The following is a 19653-nucleotide window of genomic DNA, read 5'->3' as shown; positions in this document are numbered from 1 at the left end:
ATCGAAGGTCCCAATTTTACACATTGAAATTGCTCATTTAAAGTTTATTTGGATTATCAAAGTCAAAGTGCAGGAAAAAACAGACCAATACAGCACAATGCTTCAATATGGTAGGGCATAAATGAATAGCTGTATGTGGTGGAGAAGTTAATGAGTGATTTCAGGGTTGTTTTTGTCTAATTTCTTTTACATGTCAACCTGCTCAACCCTGTGTGTGTTGAGACAAAAGCCACAAGTTAATTTGAATGAAAGCACACCTGTGCAGTCATCTGATTGTGATTTAAAATACAGTTCATTTTTACTTTTAGCTTATGCTTTTGTGAGCAAATTAGAATAATATTGTTTTTTTTAAAGCATACTCTTTTAAACTGTTTGTTGTGTTAATTATAATATGCTGTGACAAAGCCCAGTAGAAGGACTTTTTTTAATTAACTGTTGGAAGTCCATCAGGACATTCTAACCCAGTTCTATTAAACCTTTTCTTTCGGAAGGGTAAATTGGACTGAAGTCAGATGATTGTGCAAATGGCTTCTTTTTTTCTTTTTTTTTGAAGTGGTGAAATGTTTTCTTAAGCAGGCGGAGGCGAGTGTTGGCCTGACGGACTAAATTCAGGTATAAAACGACTCAAAGCTATGGTATCCCATGATTCATTTCGAAAAGAATAGGTACTCTTTCTGTTTTTTTTTTTGCCACCACCACCGAGGTACCCGTATCGTACCGGTGTCAAATATAAAGCTGACATTTACTGTAACGTACTTCTGTATACTGTATTTAACGAGTTTTTATGTGTATAAACCATAGCACTATTACTCGCCGGTTTCTCGTTCACACTTGAGTATAGGTGGGTATACCAGTTTATGACCGCTGCAGCTACTCTGAACTAGCCAGGCCACACAGTTAGCTTGAATGAGCTAATTTAGCTAGTTTACGTAGCTGACTTTTTAATTAAGTAGGTTGCTCGGTATGTCACGTTTGCGGTAATTTTCACAATTTATACTAGGTTAATTCTGTGATAAATATAGTTGCTTACTCAACCTGTTCGTAAACAAGATCCCTTTGGTCTCCCGTTAAACACTGCTTTTTCCTGTAGGGTTTCTTCAGGATGTCTTACCCTCCTCCACTTAACCGCCCGCAAATTGGTATCCCACAGTTGCCCCCCAGGATTCCCCCGCCACAGTTTGGAGGCTTTGCCCCTGGAGTTCCACCAGGTACTGAAAAGTGCTGCTGCCACATCACCTGATAGCTGTCTTCTTATATACCAGCCCGTTGAACTGTTGTTGTCATTTCTGATGTAGACTATGGACGGGTATAACCTTAGAATATTCGGAAAGTGACACATATTGTGGACTTGTGGCAAAACGCAAGAAACAGAACGGGTCAGATAAGCAGGAGGGTTGTCCTCGAAACTGCCAGAGTGAATTGGGCTTATGTAATCGTATCACAAACGCCGTTTTATTTGAATAACTTTGTTTGTTACTAGCAGACAATAATATATATTGCCTGTGTTTTTTTTTTTGTCTCTATTTACAGGTACTCCCATGATCCCTGTTCACATGGGTGTAGTGGCCCCTGCACCCACAGTGAGTTTGTAACAGGAGCTCCTACTGCATAGCCTTTTAATTAACTGTTCCATGAGACCCTTCCTCTTATAGATATATATTTCATACATGAACCGTTCAACTTTATTCATGCTTATAATTCCAAATAAGAGTGACAACATCTGAAAATTTGCACTTGATATTGTAGGTTCTGGTCCCAACCGCAGTTGCTGTAGCACAGAAGCCTGTAGTTCTAAATAAGGAGCCCGGCACCATCAGAGCCAAGGATGCAGAAGACAGTGGGGGCCCCACCACCACTGTGTTTGTGGGGAACATCTCTGAAAAGGCATCTGACATGCTGGTCAGACAGCTTCTAGCGGTGAGTTGTCTGTACATGATATGAATTGATCTTGTTATGGACAATCGCTGATCTTGTGACTTGTAACTGCTGTGTGCTTCTACAGTACTGGTCCACGTATAGGTGCACTTAAGTGCTTTTACTAGATCATTTGGATTAAATGTTTCAAGGGTATAATGCTAAAATTGACGACGCAACAATGAGGTGCTTAGACAAAGAGTTGAAGGTGACAGACACTTATTCTCATTTGGAAAAAGCCAAACCTCTGCATGTTCAAGGTAAGCAGCGGTCCAGTTTTACCACTAAGGACTCGCACCACGTACCACATGCGAGATCGCAGTTTCTCATTGCTCTCAGGCAACCATTTGTAAATTTCCAGCTATATATGTGGCAGTAGCAGCAATAACACTAGAATGTGATTAGTGAGCTATTGATTAGTCACAATCAACTTTTCTGAGTGATTAAATAATTTGATTTTGTGTTTGTCTCTGGCTGATATAGAAATGCGGTATTGTTCTAAGCTGGAAAAGGGTCCAAGGTGCCTCTGGGAAACTTCAAGGTAATGGCAAAAAAAAACCCAGGCACATTTAAACTCTCGGAGTGGTTAGACATATTGCTATTGGAAATATTCACCCATTTATTTTTCTTTATTCTCGTGAGGTCTTCATATTTATTATAGGGTTTATTTAGTGTCTTTGATCATTGTTCTTGAAAGTTGTTGACAAAAGAGAAAATGTGCACCCTGCTGTACTTTTTACAGCTGTGAATCACAGTTACTATATTTTGACCGCTTTGTTTCTGGTTTCTCTTTTTTTTTTTTCAAAGCTCGTATTTTCTGGCAGTTTTATCTACTGTGCTGTGCAGAAGTCTCAAGCAACTAATCTAATTCCTTTCTCTTTTGTCAGGAAAATGGGAAGTAATTGCAAAGATTTATTGAAATGTGCCGACAAACGGAAATACACTATATAAGGCAAAAACAGAGTTTGCATAAGTAGTCTTAGGAATAGTTCTCCAGGCTTCTTGAAGGACATTCCAAAGCTCTTCTTTGGATGTTGGCTGCCTTTAGTTCCGGTCTCTGTCAAGATGATCCCACTGCTTCAAAAATGTTGAGGCCTGGGCTCTGGGGAGAATTCATCCATCCATAAGACCTGTTGCCACTGATTTTCAGTCCGCTTCTTGTGTCATTTGGCATACCTCAGCCTTTTCTCCCTGTTTCCCTTCCTTAAGAATCACTTCTTGACAGCCACCATTCCATGGAGACCATTTCTGATGAGGTTTCAGTGAACAGTTGATGGATCAACTGGAGGTTCAGTTGCATCTCTCAGGTTCTGTGTCAGGTCTTTGCTGGATTTTTTTCCTTTTTCTGAAGAACATCACTTTCAGATACTGTTCATCTGCTACAGACAGTTTTGTAGGCCTGACTTCTTTTTTTCCCCGCACCTGTCCAGTTTCCTTACATCTTTTAAGATCACGCTGCACATCATGCTAAAATATGCCAAGTGTTTGCCTAATAATAGTCAATCAATCAACTTTATTTATATAGCACATTTAAAAAACCACAGGGGAAGCTTTACATGCTTTACATTGAGACATATAAAAGATTTAAGATTAAGATTGTATGTATAATAGCTCTCTGGGAACCACCTTGTGGGTACAAAAATATATTTTCCAAAATCTCTCAAACTTTTTTTTTTTTTTTTGTAAATGCAACGAGAACTGGTAACAAAGTCTTTGTCCAAAGAAAAACTTTGACAGACCTTCAGAAAACCAGGAGAACTATCGCTCTAGACTACTTTAAAAAAATCAAAGTTAGGCTACCTTGTAGTGCGCTAAAAAAGGTTTAGGTGGTTCAAGACTTAAGCACTGTTATCTTGTATTTTTCTTAATTTGAGCACCAGTTTAGCTAACGTTATTCTCCTCAACCTCTGGCAGCTTTTGGGTTCTGTGAATATAAGGAGCCTGAATCCACACTGCGAGCCCTCAGACTTCTCCATGAGCTGCTCTTAGGCGATAAGAAGTTGTTGGTTAAGGTCGATGCCAAAACCAAAGCTCAGCTAGAGGAGTGGAAAGCTAAGAAGAGGAGTGCCAATGGGGTACGATGTTCACCTGTTGATTAAAAGACTAAAATATAATGATTTGATCGTGAATCTAAGTTGGTTTCTTCCATTTTTCTGACTTTAACATGAAGGGAACCACTGATGGGTCAAAAAACGAGGATGAAGAAGAGGACGAAGTTCTGGATGAAGAAACCCTGCGTCGGGACCAGGTTGTAAAGGGGGCGATAGACGTCCTCATTCGAGAGTACTCCAGTGAGCTTAATGCTCCCTCACAGGATCCCGACAGTCAGCCTCGTAACAAGAAGCGCAAAGAGAAGAAAGAGGAGGTAGTCTTTGCTCAATGCAGATGAAATCAAAGGCTAGAGCGGTGTTTTTCAAATGCTGTTTGTTTTAGTTGTTTCATGGTACTTGCTTAGTACTTAGTTTGTTTGTTTCCTGGCTCTCTGTCCTTTGTGTAAGGAGGATATCAATGCCATGGAGATGGAAGACGACAAGAGAGACCTGATTTCCAGAGAGATCAGTAAATTCCGGGACACACACAAGGTAACATCTGCTGTTGTTACTCTGTAAATTAGATTTTGAGGATGAAATCCCTCACACTTGTTATTAGAAGTTCCTCTACAGCAAGTGGATTTTTTTTTCCATAACACTGTTCCATAAAACTACTTTTTGCCATTGTCGGTCTCCAAAGTCACTCAATAGATTGACCAGTTAGACAGAGTCAAATAGTCTGGGAATATAAAGCTGCTAATGTTTATTTAAATTTTTCTGTAAAAGATTCTTTGAAAGGCTAAAAAGTATAAAAAATTCAAAGCTGCAACTCATTCATTGTTTTATGGTACTTGTCAGTATTTTCAAACTAATGAAGAGTTATGACTATTCACAATACTGATTTGAGACCAAAAGCTTTAGCTCTGCAGAAGCTACATTTATCACACAGAATGCATGGACACAATGTTCAATTCCAAGTAAAGCTAATCTATTTATTAAAGCCAACCAATATGGTAGAGTTCAATAGGTGACTAGAACCAGATGAATCTCAGCTTTTGAAAAAGTTGCGAGGATATGATGTAAGTTGTATCCTTCATTTCCTCTTTACTCATGTTGGGCGCTCCCTTCTGGAGGGTTTGCAGAGGGGCAACTGGCTCCCAGGTAATTTGCCTTACTCGTATATATGTGGATTCTGAGCCTAAGTGCATCTATGGTCCTGGACCTGGAATGTAAATAGTGCTTGTGATTTTGAAATGCTGCATTGCACTCACATTTAGTCAGGTTTGAGAAGGTCAGGCTGCTCAGTGAACCTCTGGAAGTCCTTAGATTTTCAGTTATGTGTTTGAATAACACACACAATGAATCTAACCACTGCAATAATTTCAACTGCAGCCATTAGTATTACTAAAGCAGGGAGCGCCCCTTCACAGCACTCTGTGGTTTGAAGATATACAAGGTGAGTCTTTGTATTTCTTCTCTTTTAAAACCTTTCTCTCTTTCCTCAATTTCTCTCTCAAAGAAGCTCATGAAATATGTAAGAATTGAACTGCAGAGACAGAGCAACTGAGGTGTTTCATGGATTATTTAATAATCTCAGATACCACAGTGAGGCCCTGATATGTCTGTTGGAAGAAGTAACAGACAACCAAAGCTATGTTTGCAATGTTAGTCAAAATAATTTAAATGTTTTTGTATATCCGGTTGATTTTAGAAAGTCTGACCAGCAAAATAGCACAAAACTTTGAAATTTTGTAAAGTGAATCCAACCACATGTTGTTATGGCTCGAAAAGGGGTTCAGATCAGATTATTAGAGTCCCCAGTGCAGCCATCCAGGCTGATCTTCTGCATCATGTGCTGTGACATGTTGACAGTGTCACTTTTTTTTTGGCGACAACGATACTTAATCATCACACTGACATTTTCTTGTGTAGTATTTAGGACACGAGAAGGAAAAGAAACAAGAGACTGTTGTAGTTTTTCAGACCATCAAGAGTATAGTAAGAGTATAGAAATGTATCGGGAGGAAAAAGTTGAAAAAACAGCTGAAGCTACAGTTTAAAGGCTAGATGTAAAAAATAAACTTGTTACGAGATTAAGTCTAATCACTGCTATGAAATTAAACCGGCATTAGCCCTTAGACCTTCAACATATTTTTAAAATGCCTTGTGCAAACGAGCTGATAGCATTATTCTTAATATTTGATCCATATTCTTAAAATAGTATTTAAATTCTTCATTTCAACTATAGTCTTCGACATTAAAATGATATCATATGGCAACCTGTCATTGGCAAAAAAAGTCGTAAATTCAAATTCAATGACACGTCAGTTCTAAAGATAGGTCAAGGGTTTCTATATTTCATACTTAATTTAGTACTTTTTTAACCGTCTAATGCTGTTTTATATTTGACGATTCTTATTTTCAGTAGTAACACTAATAATCATTTCAAAGCAAGAGGGTAAGTTTTGAGGTCGGATCAAGTAGCAAAATGTCAGTTAAATGAGAGCCAGATAGTAAAGGGATAGACTGAAAGGAGTGGACGCCTCAACAATTTCAAGTAATGCTGGTAACTGTGGTGTTCAAATGCAAATTTGAGTCCAGTCTAGTGAAATTACAATATTCAACCCACATATAATGTGGAACAAGTTTTCCATCCTTTCCTATTTTTTTATTTCGCATTAGCTATCAGACCCACATTTCCAACACTCTTTAAGTATTATAAATGCATCAAGATCTACAACATGAACAGCTGTGACATGATTTAATCTATAATTGGAGTGTTTGAACTGTGGGTCTGACCCTGAAAGGTTTACTCTTTTCATTGGGCTTGAGAGACAAAAGAGACCCCAGAAGACAACCTACAGGTAAGACTGCTTCACTCATTTTTTTGTGATAGGAATTAAATGTTATATCTGATTGTTTCAAAAAGTGATATTACAAGGATGGACTGTAATAAGATGAGCTGCTGCGCAGATATATCGTTGGGACGTTTCTTTAAATTTTTTGCTGATTATTCTGACCTGCTTTTCCTCCCACACGTAGCCTGTAGGGGCAGAGAAGTTCTGAAACCAAAGTTCATCACCTATAAATTTTACTACAGTAGCTCCAGAACGGCCTGTAGAAAATGCCACGTTGTTTGTTAGCAAGTGAAAACTTGATAGACAAACTTTTTGCACTTCCACAACTTATGAGGTTTACTTAGTTTTATTATTGTGCAAAAAGCGTTGATATTTGAACATTAAATGAGTGTCAAAATATGATTCTGCCACTGAACGACAAACTGAATTGCTGCTGGGGAGCATGTCCAGGTGTGTTACCATGGCAACAAAATGTTTTTAAAAAAATTTTTTTTATTGGAATAACCTTTCATTACATCAGGACATAGTCCCACATCACAAAAGAGTTAAAAAAAACTTCTTGCAGAGGTCAACTCACCCTGTTACATATGTAGGAAAAACTACAAGCATGTATGAAGGAGAAGGTTGTATATCGGAGCCTGTTCGGGATTCTACACTTTGATCCCATAAGGATAAAATACTGAAAGTGTTCAGAGCTAGTTTTCAAGCTTTTTTGGTGATGGTTTTAACCTACACTTTCTTCAACCTCTTATATAAACCCCAGATCACTTAATTATTTAAGTGTCCGTCAAGAATGAACTGCAGTTTATAGTTTTACGTAAGTGTTGTTTGGATCGAACAGTATTTACACCAAACCTGTTCGAGCAACTGACAACTCCTTGTGGAGGAAACAACAGGGCCAGAAAGACTTCCGGCCTCTGAGCGGCCGTCCTTCCATGGTAGTATGTGAACTCGTCCAGAACAGGGACTCAAAATCGTTTTTTTTCATCGTGCTGATAAAATGTTCACGTATTTTAGTACGGATATCTTTCTGGTACTTTGCTTCTCATGACAGTTTCCCCTTCTCTCCTGTTGGGCACCTGCAGAAACTGGAGGAGGAGAAAGGAAAGAAAGAAAAGGAACGACTGGAGGTCGAGAGAGAAAGAAGGGAGAGGGACAAGGAGCGAGAGCGCGAGAGAGAGCGCCGTGACCGGGAGAAGGAAAAGGAGAGAGAGCGAGAGAGGGACAAGGAGCGGGAAAGAGACCGGGATCGAGAACGGGAGAGAGAGCGGGAAAGGGAGAGGACGAAAGAGCGGGAAAGGGAGCGGGAGAGGAGTCGAGACGCCAGCGAAGCTCGCAGCAAGTCGAGGTTGGTGGGCGACCATGTCAAACTTTATCTTGCTCAGATTCATCTATAGGAGGTGCCGATGTAAACATTATAAACAGGGCTAATAAATCAGTGATCATATAGCCTTTTATATGTACCCTCATGTATTTTGTAGGGGTGGGAATATTTGGGCGCCTCACGATTCGATTACGATTCAGGAGCTACGATTCGATTATAAAACGATTATTGATAGGTCTTTAATTTATGTATAATGATGTACTTTTCACAACATTTCTTTTTGTCTCACTGAATAAGCATTCATAATTTGCAATTTTGAAAAAAAGTGCATTTATAATAAGAAATTAAGGGTTGAATTAATTTCCATTATATTTTATTAAACATCGTGTGGGACAGGAAGTCAAACGCAGAAACAAAATAAAAGACAACGTGTTCACGGAGGATCATATTTCCGTGCACTACACCTTGAAAACGTCATAATAACGTGGCTCTTGTCCAGTTCGCTCCTGCCGCAGACGTTGTAGAAGCCATGTTTCCACACGTCTGCAGAAGTTTTTCCACACTTCTGCTTTTCAATTAGAAAGAGCTGTTCGGATCTCACAGCAAGGTGGGTAGCTGTGGTCAGCCATGTTTTCCTCGGTGCAGCGTGTCCGCTCCTCATGCACTCCCCATAGTGTCCCGGAGATGACGCGATTCATAGTTCTGCATTTTAGAACCATCTTTATTACTTTATTTAAGTAATCCAAATTTGGATGTTTGTGAATCGATTCAGACTCGTCCACGTCCAAATAGCGATGTCACTAAGAATCGGAAATTTTCCCCCACCCCTAGTATTTTGAGCTAGCAGTTATTGAGCTAACCCTGCATTGAGCAGTTTTGTTTCTACCTTTTATGAAGCAGCTTCACTGAGATGAATGAGAAGAATTCACATATTTTATATTGTCGTAAAATTCACTGGCACCATATAGTTTCAACAATGACAATATATTTCTCTTAATTACTTCTTAAGAAGGGTTTTTTTTCTCAATAGCTGTTTCTACGGTCAAGAATGAACAAAACTCTTGTCTCATAAAAAGTAGTTGTTATTGTTATAGTAGTTGTGTTGTTATGTGTTTGGGTTATTTCACCAAAACAGAGGCCTGATCAACCAGACAAACTTTAAGAGAAATAAGTGCTTGTTTTTTGTTTTGTTGATATTTTCCTCCTGATTTTTATTTGAATGCTTTAAAGTGAGTCAGTAACACTCTTGTCTTTTTGCAGAGAGAGGACGAGAGAGGATAAAAAACGAGACCGTGATGAAGATGAGGAAGACGTGTATGAACGGCGGAGACTTGAAAGGAGACTGAGGGACAAGGAGGCCGCTTACCAAGAAGTATGTTTTTGTAATGTCTTTGTTTTTCGATTTAGATCGGTTTATTTTCCGTTTAAATTGCTTCTGAGAAAACCAAATCAATGATGGTTGGATTTCTGCTTTCTTAAAGCGCTTGAAAAACTGGGAGGTCCGCGAGAGGAAGAAGTCTCGTGACTACAACAAAGAAACAGAGAGGGAGGAGGAGAGGCGGCGTGAGATGGTAATACACGATACACCCAATAGATTAAGCTGGTTTTGAACAATTTATAAAATCCTGAGACTTGCTCAATTTGTATGGGTTTTTTTTTTTTTACTTTGTTTAAAATCAGATGAAAGAAGCCAAAAGACTGAAAGAGTTCCTTGAAGACTATGACGACGACAGGGACGATCCAAAATACTACAGGTGATTAGTGTGAGGCATTTCCTCTGGTAGTGTGAGGTGTCCACCTCTGTTGCTTATCTTCTTTATTTTCATCCTCAGGGGCAGCGCTTTGCAGAAGCGACTTCGTGACAGAGAAAAGGAGATTGAGTTAGACGAGCGAGACCGCAAGCGAGAAAAGGAGGAGCTGGAAGAAATCAGACAGAGACTTCTAGCGGAGGGTCACCCCGATCCCGATGCTGAGCTGCAGAGAGTAAGTCTCACCTGCAACTTTAAGAGAAACATTTTCTCTTAAACTTTGGTGTATTTGTGTTAATTGTCAACTTTTTTGCTGCATAACAATGCTAATTAGCATAACAACTGTTAACGAAGATTTCTTCATTTTTAATATTTGTGTAGATGGAGGAGGAGGCAGAGCGCAGACGACAGCCGCCTCTGAAACTTGAACCTGAGGAGGATGTAAGCCAGGAGAAGCCTCAGAGGGATCGGGAGCGCGATCGGGAGCGCGATCGGGAGCGCGATCGGGAGCGCGATCGGGAGCGCGATCGGGAGCGCGATCGGGAACGCGATCGGGAACGGGAGAAGAGAGGGTCTGAGAGACCAGTAGAGCCACCGCCCCTAGGCCCCCAACAGCTTTCGGATGATGATGCCGTGGAAGGGGAGGAGGATGACTACCACAACGGTGAGGACTCACAAGAAGCCAAGCCTCAACTCAAACCCATCATGCGACCAATCACAACCGCCCCCTCAGTGTCCTCTGCCAGTGGGAATGTGACTCCAAACACACCAAGCAACGAATCTCCCTGCGGCATAATCATTCCAGGCGAGAACACTCCTGAGGTCCAGCCTTTAGAGGAAAACCGACGAAAGATCGGTCTCAGTCTCAAACTGGGTGAGTTCAGGAGCAAACAGAGAACACGAGTAGATCTGCTGGCTTAGAGTTCCAAATTAATCTGTATTTCTCCTCATTTTCTCCTCTAGGTGCCACCAACAGTCCCAGTCAGCTTAATTCAAGTAAGCGAAAGAAGCTCGCATCTGCAGACAGTGTTTTCAACAAGTTCGATGATGACGAAGCAGATGAGCAGCCTCGCAAAAGGAAACTCGTTCCACTGGATTACGGTGACGACGATAAAAGCCTGGGGCTTGATGGGGCAGAAATGTCAGCGGGTAAAGGCAGCATCAACACCGAGGAGAAACGCAAGCACATAAAGAGCCTCATAGAGAAGATCCCCACCGCCAGGCCTGAGCTCTTTTCTTACCCATTGGACTGGGCTATGGTTGACTCGGTAAAAAAACCTGTGGAAGTTTTGATTCACAAACATTTTATTTCATACACTGTATATACGCAGATAGTACTTAGTACTTGTATAATAAATATAACATGTGATGTTGTGATTGTACCCTCTGTAGACTCTGATGGATCGCCGCATTAGGCCGTGGATAAATAAGAAGATTATTGAATACATTGGCGAGGAGGAAGCAACTCTGGTTGATTTTGTCTGTTCTAAGGTCAGTGTTTTATTTACAGTTGAGACTCCAAACAGAGAGCCAGTTTCAGACTGCATTCCGTTCCTTTTGTTTTGGTTGTTTTAGAAAATATAAAGTCCTCTGAATATATTGACTAGTTTTCTGTGCCTCCTACGTTTGTGTTGTTGAGCTTGTGGCTTGCTTTAATTATTTTTTTTTACGTACCCAGGTAATGGCACACAGCACCCCTCAGGGTATTCTTGACGATGTTGCTATGGTAAGTTGAAATATGTTCTAGATCAGTAAATCTATGAGTTATTTTGGCTTTTACTTTTAGAAAGATGTACTCAGAATGTGGCAATAAGCTGCCTCCTGGGTGGTTGTGTCAGCAACAGTGGAAAAGCAAGAAATTATAGAACTGGATTCATCAGTGACGTGTTAAATTTCCAATTAGTTAAAAATATAACTGTTTCTGAGTACCATCTCACACATCAGGAAACAGCAGGCTGTAATCTCTTTAGTTTTAGATGATCATGCTTGGGGATGCAGCCTAAACCTACAACTTTCACTTATCAATGTTCTGATCTGTTTTTCTTTCAGGTTCTTGATGAGGAAGCAGAAGTCTTCATAGTAAAAATGTGGAGGCTTTTGATATATGAAACAGAAGCCAAGAAGATTGGACTGGTGAAGTAAAGGCAGCATCTATCTCTAACTGACTCTTAAGGTTTTCAGTTCCGCTAGCTACAGTCATCTGGTTGAGCAGACTGTAAACATGTGCCCATACGCCCCTCCATTCCATCAGCAAGGAGCTCCTGCCTTGTATGTGTGTGCGTGCGTGTGCGTTTGTATGAGAAAGTATTGAGTTGTTAACAGAAATGGTTGCACAAACATGCTGCATGGTAAAACTTTGGTTGTATTTTCCCCGTTTGTTGACATTGTTGATCCAAAAGACAATGCATTTCACACAGTATGTTCTCAAAATCACTGGACTCATTCTGCTTTGATTTTCTGATGTTCTGTGGAGGCCCTGCTCTGATATGTGAACTAATAAACATGCTTTTTTTTGTAGAAAGTCTCCTCTTGTATTTTGATATCAGTTTCGTACTACACTTTCGACTTGGGAGTTATTTTAAATCTATTTCAAACCTTGCGCGAAGGAATTTCTGATTCCGTCCTGCTTTCTCCAATCTGGGAAGGAGTCATAGGCCAACTATGTAAAGGAGTCAGTCTGACTCCATCTGTGACCTTATTTTGATAAGTTGTCAAGCAGTTTGAAAGCAGTTGTTATGTCTTTGGGGAGAAATATTACTGACAGTGCTACAACCGGCAGCATTATGACAGATTCTAAATAAAAGATGGCTAGATAGATACTTTATTGATCCTGAAGGAAATTCAAGCATCCAGTAGCAGTAACATTAACATACATTAGAATTGACTTATAACACAGTAACCGTATTGTATGTTGAAATTGACCAAGATAAGATGTAAATTTAACTGTACAGAGAAATTAAGTTAAACATTTGTAGAAAAATTAAACTTTAGCAGAGAAATTAAACATTTGCATAGAATTTAAATATGTACAGTAGAATTAAAAAGGTACAGAGGAATTAAACATTTAAAAAAGCATATAAAATATAGGACTGTGTTAAGTTAACCAGTGCTAATCGTCTATTTAAAAATTAGAAAGTAACTGTAGAAATAAACATCTTTTATAGAGGGACGCATGCTAACACCAAAGTGACGCCTTTCTTCCAGAGAACTAGTTATTTCAGAGGGACAACGCACGTGTGTCTGTTCTGTCTCTTACTGAAAGTGTTTAACATGTGACTGCAACACTCATCATCCTCAGTGAAAATGATTCAAATGTGTAATTTAAAAATAAAAAGGGTGGTTTAACACGATGGCAAACATCCCATCTTTGTGTGTGTGTGTGTGTTTCCAGCAACAGGTTCTAGGTGAATATTTTTATAAAAACAAGAGACTTGGCCAGCGAGAGCACCGAAAATAATTTCCTTTAATAATGGTTCAAATGAATGACTAATTACACACTTCCCATCTTTTCTGGAAATGGGCTTTGTGAATTCTCAAACTAAGACTGAGATAGACAAGTTTATCTATTGAAGATAGATCTATATTAGAATTTGATGTAAAAAATATTCAGGCTTAAAATGTATGTGTTTGCACGAAGATGAAAAAATTCAAATACATAAATGAACGAAAGAACTTGATAAACTTTTAAGTTGGAATCATGGAAAAGAGAAAGCCTTTGGGAATAAATTCTCGGGTATACCATTCAAGGGGGAAAAAGAAGAAAATCAGCATGCTATTAAGTGTAACACCCTTTCCACATTAGGCTTAAAACTTTCCTTTTTGGATAAGGCTTATAGTTAGGGGTGGCTCAGGTGATCCTGAAACGTCCCATAGTTAAGCTGCTATAGGCTTAGACTGTTGGGGGACCTCATCTGTCACACCTTTCCCCACTTTGCTCTCTTTCTCAATTTCTCAAATGATATAATGTACATGTGACTTTATTGTGGTTATTAAATTGTGTTTCCCTGTTCCAATAGGTATCCTTTGAATGGTGTGTCCCCCCCCTCTTTTGTGTCTTCTCAAACCCCAGCTGGTCGAGGCGGATGGCCACCCTTCCTGAGTCTGGTTCTGCCAGAGGTTTTTTTCCTGTTAAAAGGGAGTCGTTCCTTTCCACTGTTGCCTCAGGCATGCTCAGGACGGGAGATTGGACTGAAGACAAGTTTCGGTGCAATCTGTTGGTTTCCTTAACTAGGATATTGTTTTTGATTAGGCTCTATATGAATTAATTGGATTATTTTTAAATTAATTAATTGGATTTCATTGGATTATGATTACAATGAATTGAATTCCAATTGACTTGAATTGAGATGACATTTGTTGTAATTTGGCGCTATGTAAATAAAATAAAATAGAACTGAATTGAATTGTAAAAAGCCTCCAAATTACTAGTTTTTCTGTTTTTCTTTATTTACTTATCCTAATCAAAATCGAATCGAAAATGTTTTCCTCCAACAAATCTCTCAAATACGTGGCAGGTTGAGCAGTTGAACTGTGACCCGGAAGTACTCAGTCGGAACCAAACAAGAGAGTACTTCATTAGCTTGTGCGTTAGCCGCTAACCATTTAGGGAAGTTGCTGTAATGTTGTGACAGCTGAATCTGACGGAAACGACGAGGTGTATTGGATGTTTGCAATGAAAGGATAACGGGCTGGGGGTGGGGATGGGTAGGGAATTTACTTATAAAGACTGAGAGCTGGATCGTTACCAAAGCTAGTTAGCTAAGCTTTGCTAATGAGGCCAGAAGCTACAAGGTCTAAGATAGTTAACGTGGATGTTTGATATCAGACTGAGCTGCTGCCAGAGGAGCGTATTTACGTTTGTTGAAATAACAACTCTAGCTCGCTTCTAGCTACATTTCGGGGCATGCTGTTACATTTAAGGAAAACGACTGTAATTTGATGTTAAAACTGTGGTTGGATTTAATGGTTTAGCTGAACAGTAGATTAACCGAAGAGGACAGTGCAGTCATGGACGATTTTAGCTCGATCAGCCTGCTGTCTCTTGCGATGTTGGTAGGATGTTATGTGGCTGGGACCATACCTTTAGCTTTCAACTTCTCTGAGGTAAGTTTGTGACACGTGTAGAATTGTACTGCAAACACCTGAGAGCTTTCACCTAATGGCTAACTCCAGCCACAGTCCAAAGCGATTCAAAGCTCCTCTCTGTTTAGTGCTTTTTATCACAAGTATTGATGACAAAAATAAACTCTGTAACGTTGTCAGTTTTAGTAAAACCAATCGCTGTCTCGTTCTGAAGCTTTGTGTTGTGACTGCTTGTCCAGGAGAAGCTGAAGCTGATCACTGTGCTGGGTGCTGGGCTGCTGTGTGGGACTGCACTTGCTGTTATCATTCCCGAAGGAGTCCACGCACTTTATGAAGAAGTCCTTGAAGGTAGAATTCCTCAGTCTAGCGAGACAGATTAGTCAGTGGATGCCATGTTGGCTGCTTCCCATTCTCACGTTTGAGTGTTCGTCCACTCTTTTCCTATCTTTGGAGTTTGGCCTGTTGTTATTTGAGGGTGATGACAAATCCAAATCAAATCAAGGATCCTTGATCCTTTTTATAGTTCAAAATCCTTAATTATGCCTGATTTTCATGCACAATTTAAGCCATTTTACCGAAGAAACTCTGCCAATTAGAGCAGTTTTATTGGGGATTTGACTGTTGATCTATACTTAAACATTACTGGTTTTGCAGAAAGATGGAAATTTCGAGCATCTGCGGAGCACCCAGACCCATTTGAGTTTTTTATCATATAACAGTCCTCATCCTTCCTTTCGTTTTCTCCTGACTGTTTTTTTAGGCCATCACAGCAACGGTCAGGTTGGAGTTGCGGAAGCATCTGAGACAAAGGTGGAAGCGGAGGCAGCTCTCAGTGCCAGCGGGAAACACGAGCAAGGCCACGAACAGCTACACGCCTACATCGGAGTGTCTCTGGTCCTCGGCTTCGTCTTTATGCTGCTGGTGGACCAAATAGGCAGTTCTCATGTTCACAACACAGAGGGTCAGTATTACAAAAGATGGCGGTCTTGAGCACGACAAAGACTTGGTTAGGGTGATGGCTACTTCCTGCTTACTTTCGTGCATTTTTATTACTGCCTTTATTTTCACCGGCAAACATTTTCTTGTTGCAAAAAGTTGTCTCTTATGTTTCTTGTCTGGTTGTAGATCCGGAGTCGGCAAGAGTCGCTTCCTCCAAAATCACCACCACTCTGGGTCTTGTGGTCCACGCTGCGGGTAAGTCTAGTTTGATGTCTCAAGACTTTAAACTCCCAGTTTCGGTATTGTTAACCCCCTGAAACCACAAAATTACATATTAAGAAGCTTTTTTTTTTCCTATGGATGTAGTAGCTTAGATATATTGTAAATCTATACTTTTATCTCATTTGATATGCACATATCGGGGCCCTGCCTCCATCTCTTACTATAGTTACTCTGCTTTGAAAAAGATTTAACACAAAGGTGATTAGATATTCCCTAAGCCTGAGAGATTTCTGTCCATATGCAATGTTATGCAACTTGGTTTCATTGATAAAGTTTTGCTAATGGCCAAATTACTAATACTTGTGACTTTGTTTTCTCTCAGCTGACGGAGTGGCATTAGGAGCTGCCGCCTCAACCTCTCAGACCAGTGTTCAGCTCATTGTATTCGTAGCGATCATGCTGCATAAGGTAATAAGTGAACACATTTTAATGAACGTAATCCATTTTGTTGGCTTTTTTTAGTATACATACGTTTTATGTGGCGTTCCAGTTGTCTTCATTTTTGCTGTAGAAAAATAAGTCGTTTTTTGCAGAACCAAACCATACATGTGAACTGTGCTGCTGTATTGCCTTCAGGCCCCAGCGGCATTCGGCCTGGTATCGTTCCTGATGCACGCTGGTCTCGAAAGGAACCGCATCCGCAAACACCTCTTGGTCTTCGCCCTGGCGGCCCCTGCCCTCGCCATGCTCACATTTCTAGGCCTCAGCCAGGTAATTAGGCTTTTCATGGTGGGTTTTTTGGCGCGATAGATATGTTCTTAAAACCTTGAACTTATTTCATGAAGGAGGTGATGATTGCACAAAGTAACTGACACAAAATTACATCACCATCTGTTCTCTGTAGGCCTCAATGTCATTGTTAAAGTTTATCGGGCTCCAGTTTCTCCTGGGAAAAAGGAACATTTGGTTTATAATACGTCTGCAGCTTGGCAACCATCTTTTCTGTCTCTTAAACTTAATTTTGACAAATGTTATCTCCGTATGAGATGAATTGATTTGCTTTCATTTTTCCATTGTAGACCAGATAAACAAATTCACTTCTTTTTTCCCTTTTATTTCTGCTCCCCCATTAATCCCAACAAACCCCTGTTTTAGTTACTTGTTTGCGTGAAGTTCAAACTCAAAACAAAATTTTTTGCTCCACATGAAATTCTCGTAGTTTGTAGGAGAGTAAAGATTAACCAACACAAACTGTCCCCTGATTTTAATCTTAAAGATATTGTGACATCAATTAAATCTGTACAACACGAGGCTTTTCAGCAGCATTTCCTGCAGGGCGTTTTGCTTCACACTCTTTTCTGTCTGCTTCCCCTCTCAGAGCAGCAAAGAAGCCCTGTCAGATGTCAACGCCACCGGTGTCGCCATGCTCTTCTCCGCTGGCACCTTCCTCTATGTGGCCACCGTCCACGTTCTCCCTGAGGTGGGTGGCGGTGGTCACAGCCACGCTCCTGCCGGAGGCAACGGAGCAAAGGGACTGAGCAAGGTGGAGGTTGGGGCTCTGGTGCTGGGCTGCCTCATTCCTCTGGTATTGTCCATCGGCCACCAACATTAGACCAAAAGAGGATGAATTTAAGACAGGTGTACAGGGAAAAGATGACGAAACAGATTTGAAACATTACAAATTTAAATGTCTTATTGCTTACTGTCTGTGTATGGACCTTGTATACCGGGTGGAGTGTCTCGCAAGGACATCATAGGACTTTAAAATGAACTTCCCAAAGGAAATAAATTGTGTTGTGGGGGAGGGAATCGGAGCAGCTGCTGCAGCAGCAACAACATCTGAGACACGTGATGTTCTTTCTATGTATGCATTTATTCCACCAGAAAGCTCATTTCAAGAGACACCACAAGTCAGCATCTTTTTAGTTAATTTGGATCCATGTGGATTTTTTTTCGTGAGGAGTCATCATGCTTCTCCAAAGTCCAAGAACCAGCTCTGGTTTTTAGTAGTTGTGTTTGATTCGAAGGCAGTTGCACAGTGAGATTTAGACTTAATTAAGCTTGTGATATTACAAAAGCAGTGAAAATCACTTTTTTTTTTAAGAAAAAAAAAAAAAAACTGTACAGACTTTAAATCTTGATACAGGTTGATTTAAACTGATTTTCAAGTGCCATATGAAGCAAATGTGAAACTGGACGGCAGCCATGAGAAACCGTACCGTTTGGACAAGATGTTCTGGAATCTCTGACGGAGACCTCATTCTTACAGACGACCTGAATTGACCAGATAAACCAGCTCCATATTTGTTTAACAGTTATTTTATTTGTCGCCTAAGTGGAATGTGCGGTTTATTCTATGGTAAGATGGCTGGCTTTAGTTGATACTGATGTGTGCGTCCTGTAAAACCATACGAACAGTCACGGCACAGTTTTAATTCCTGAGCCGTTTAATGAGCCACTCACCCTTTTTACATCACAACATTTTAGTTTTTCTCTCTTTTGTTCCTGGATATCGTTGAATTTTTTTTCCCCCTCTTTTACTGATAAACTAACTAATATAGCTTGCAAGAAACATCTGTATATAATTGTCTTAAGTGATTGTATAGATTAAGAGGTGGAGGGCTAATTAAGCGGTTTTGAATGATAGAAATATATATATATATATATATATATATTTTTTTTTTTTTTTTTTTAAATAGAGGTAAATTAACTGGGTGAAAACCTTTAGGGACCACTGGCTCAGGAGAACAGGCAAATGTCATCGTGTGAGGAGACTTTTAAACTGTTATTTTTATTTATGACTTACTCAATTCACCACAAAAAGCAATAATCATGTCCATCCATTTTCTATACCGACTTAATCCATCGGTCGGGTCGCGGAGGGACTGGAGCCTATCCCAGCAGTCATCGAGAGGCGGGGTACACCCTGGACGGGTCGCCAGTCCATCACAGGACCACACAGAGACAAACGAGACAAACAACCACACACGCTCACACTCACTCTCACTCCTAAGGACAATTAAGAGACGCCAATTAACCTGCATGTTTTTGGACGGTGGGAGGAAGCTGGAGTACCTGGAGAGAACCCACGCATACACGGGGAGGCCTCAGCCAGGAGTTGAACCTAGAAATATATATGCCATGTGTGCAAAGAATCAAAAAATGGAATATTTGTGGTGAATGAATTACAAAGAAAAAGAACATGTATTCAAGAATGTTGGACCCAAAATCCATCACACATTTGCTACTGTCACTTGAAATATTTTTACGTGGTTGGTTTTGTGCATGATTCTCCAAACGTTTAAAATCTCAATAAACCAAAACACACGTGCCTAAATAAGCAGCAATCACTTTGCAACAAAAATGGCACCTTTCAGTTTCCTGAATCTAACATCAGAAGCTTACCTGCTTCATCACGACCGTACAGTTTGACCAGAAATTAATTCAGTAGCAAGTGCATAATGTCTCTACAGGGACATTATGATATCCCATCATTAGGCTACAAGCTTAAAAAAAAGTAATTTCTGTCACTTTTT

At 40.1% G+C, this 19653-nt stretch overlaps 2 protein-coding genes across 3 annotated transcripts; both read left to right on the top strand.

The window, feature by feature from the left end:
- Positions 1-686: 686 nt before the first annotated feature.
- rbm25a (RNA binding motif protein 25a) lies at positions 687-12395 on the top strand. Of its 2 annotated transcripts, none has more exons than XM_072364690.1 (18): positions 687-841; positions 1091-1208; positions 1531-1580; positions 1747-1917; positions 2398-2455; positions 3829-3989; positions 4085-4279; positions 4416-4496; positions 7888-8150; positions 9387-9498; positions 9608-9697; positions 9807-9880; positions 9959-10109; positions 10256-10748; positions 10838-11142; positions 11267-11365; positions 11553-11600; positions 11924-12395. In XM_072364690.1, the coding sequence occupies exons 2-18, from the start codon at positions 1103-1105 to the stop codon at positions 12014-12016; spliced, it is 2550 nt and encodes an 849-aa protein (XP_072220791.1). In that variant the 5' UTR covers positions 687-841; positions 1091-1102; the 3' UTR covers positions 12017-12395. The 2 variants fall into 2 exon arrangements, with proteins under 2 accessions (XP_072220791.1, XP_072220790.1); XM_072364689.1 differs by having other exon boundaries at positions 4413-4496.
- Positions 12396-14408: 2013 nt separating this feature from the next.
- On the top strand, positions 14409-18499 carry slc39a9 (solute carrier family 39 member 9). Its single transcript, XM_072365484.1, has 7 exons — positions 14409-14977; positions 15196-15304; positions 15717-15917; positions 16082-16150; positions 16500-16585; positions 16754-16888; positions 17496-18499. Exons 1-7 carry the CDS (start codon positions 14882-14884, stop codon positions 17727-17729), a joined length of 930 nt encoding a protein of 309 aa, XP_072221585.1. The 5' UTR covers positions 14409-14881; the 3' UTR covers positions 17730-18499.
- The last annotated feature ends 1154 nt before the right edge of the window (positions 18500-19653 follow it).

The sequence above is a fragment of the Leuresthes tenuis genome, unplaced genomic scaffold (assembly GCF_036924035.1).
Source record: "Leuresthes tenuis unplaced genomic scaffold, fLeuTen1.0.hap1 SCAF_15, whole genome shotgun sequence".
Lineage (NCBI taxonomy): Eukaryota > Metazoa > Chordata > Actinopteri > Atheriniformes > Atherinopsidae > Leuresthes > Leuresthes tenuis.
The sequence above is the reverse complement of the archived record's forward strand: the minus strand, read 5'-3'. Positions and strand labels throughout refer to the sequence as shown.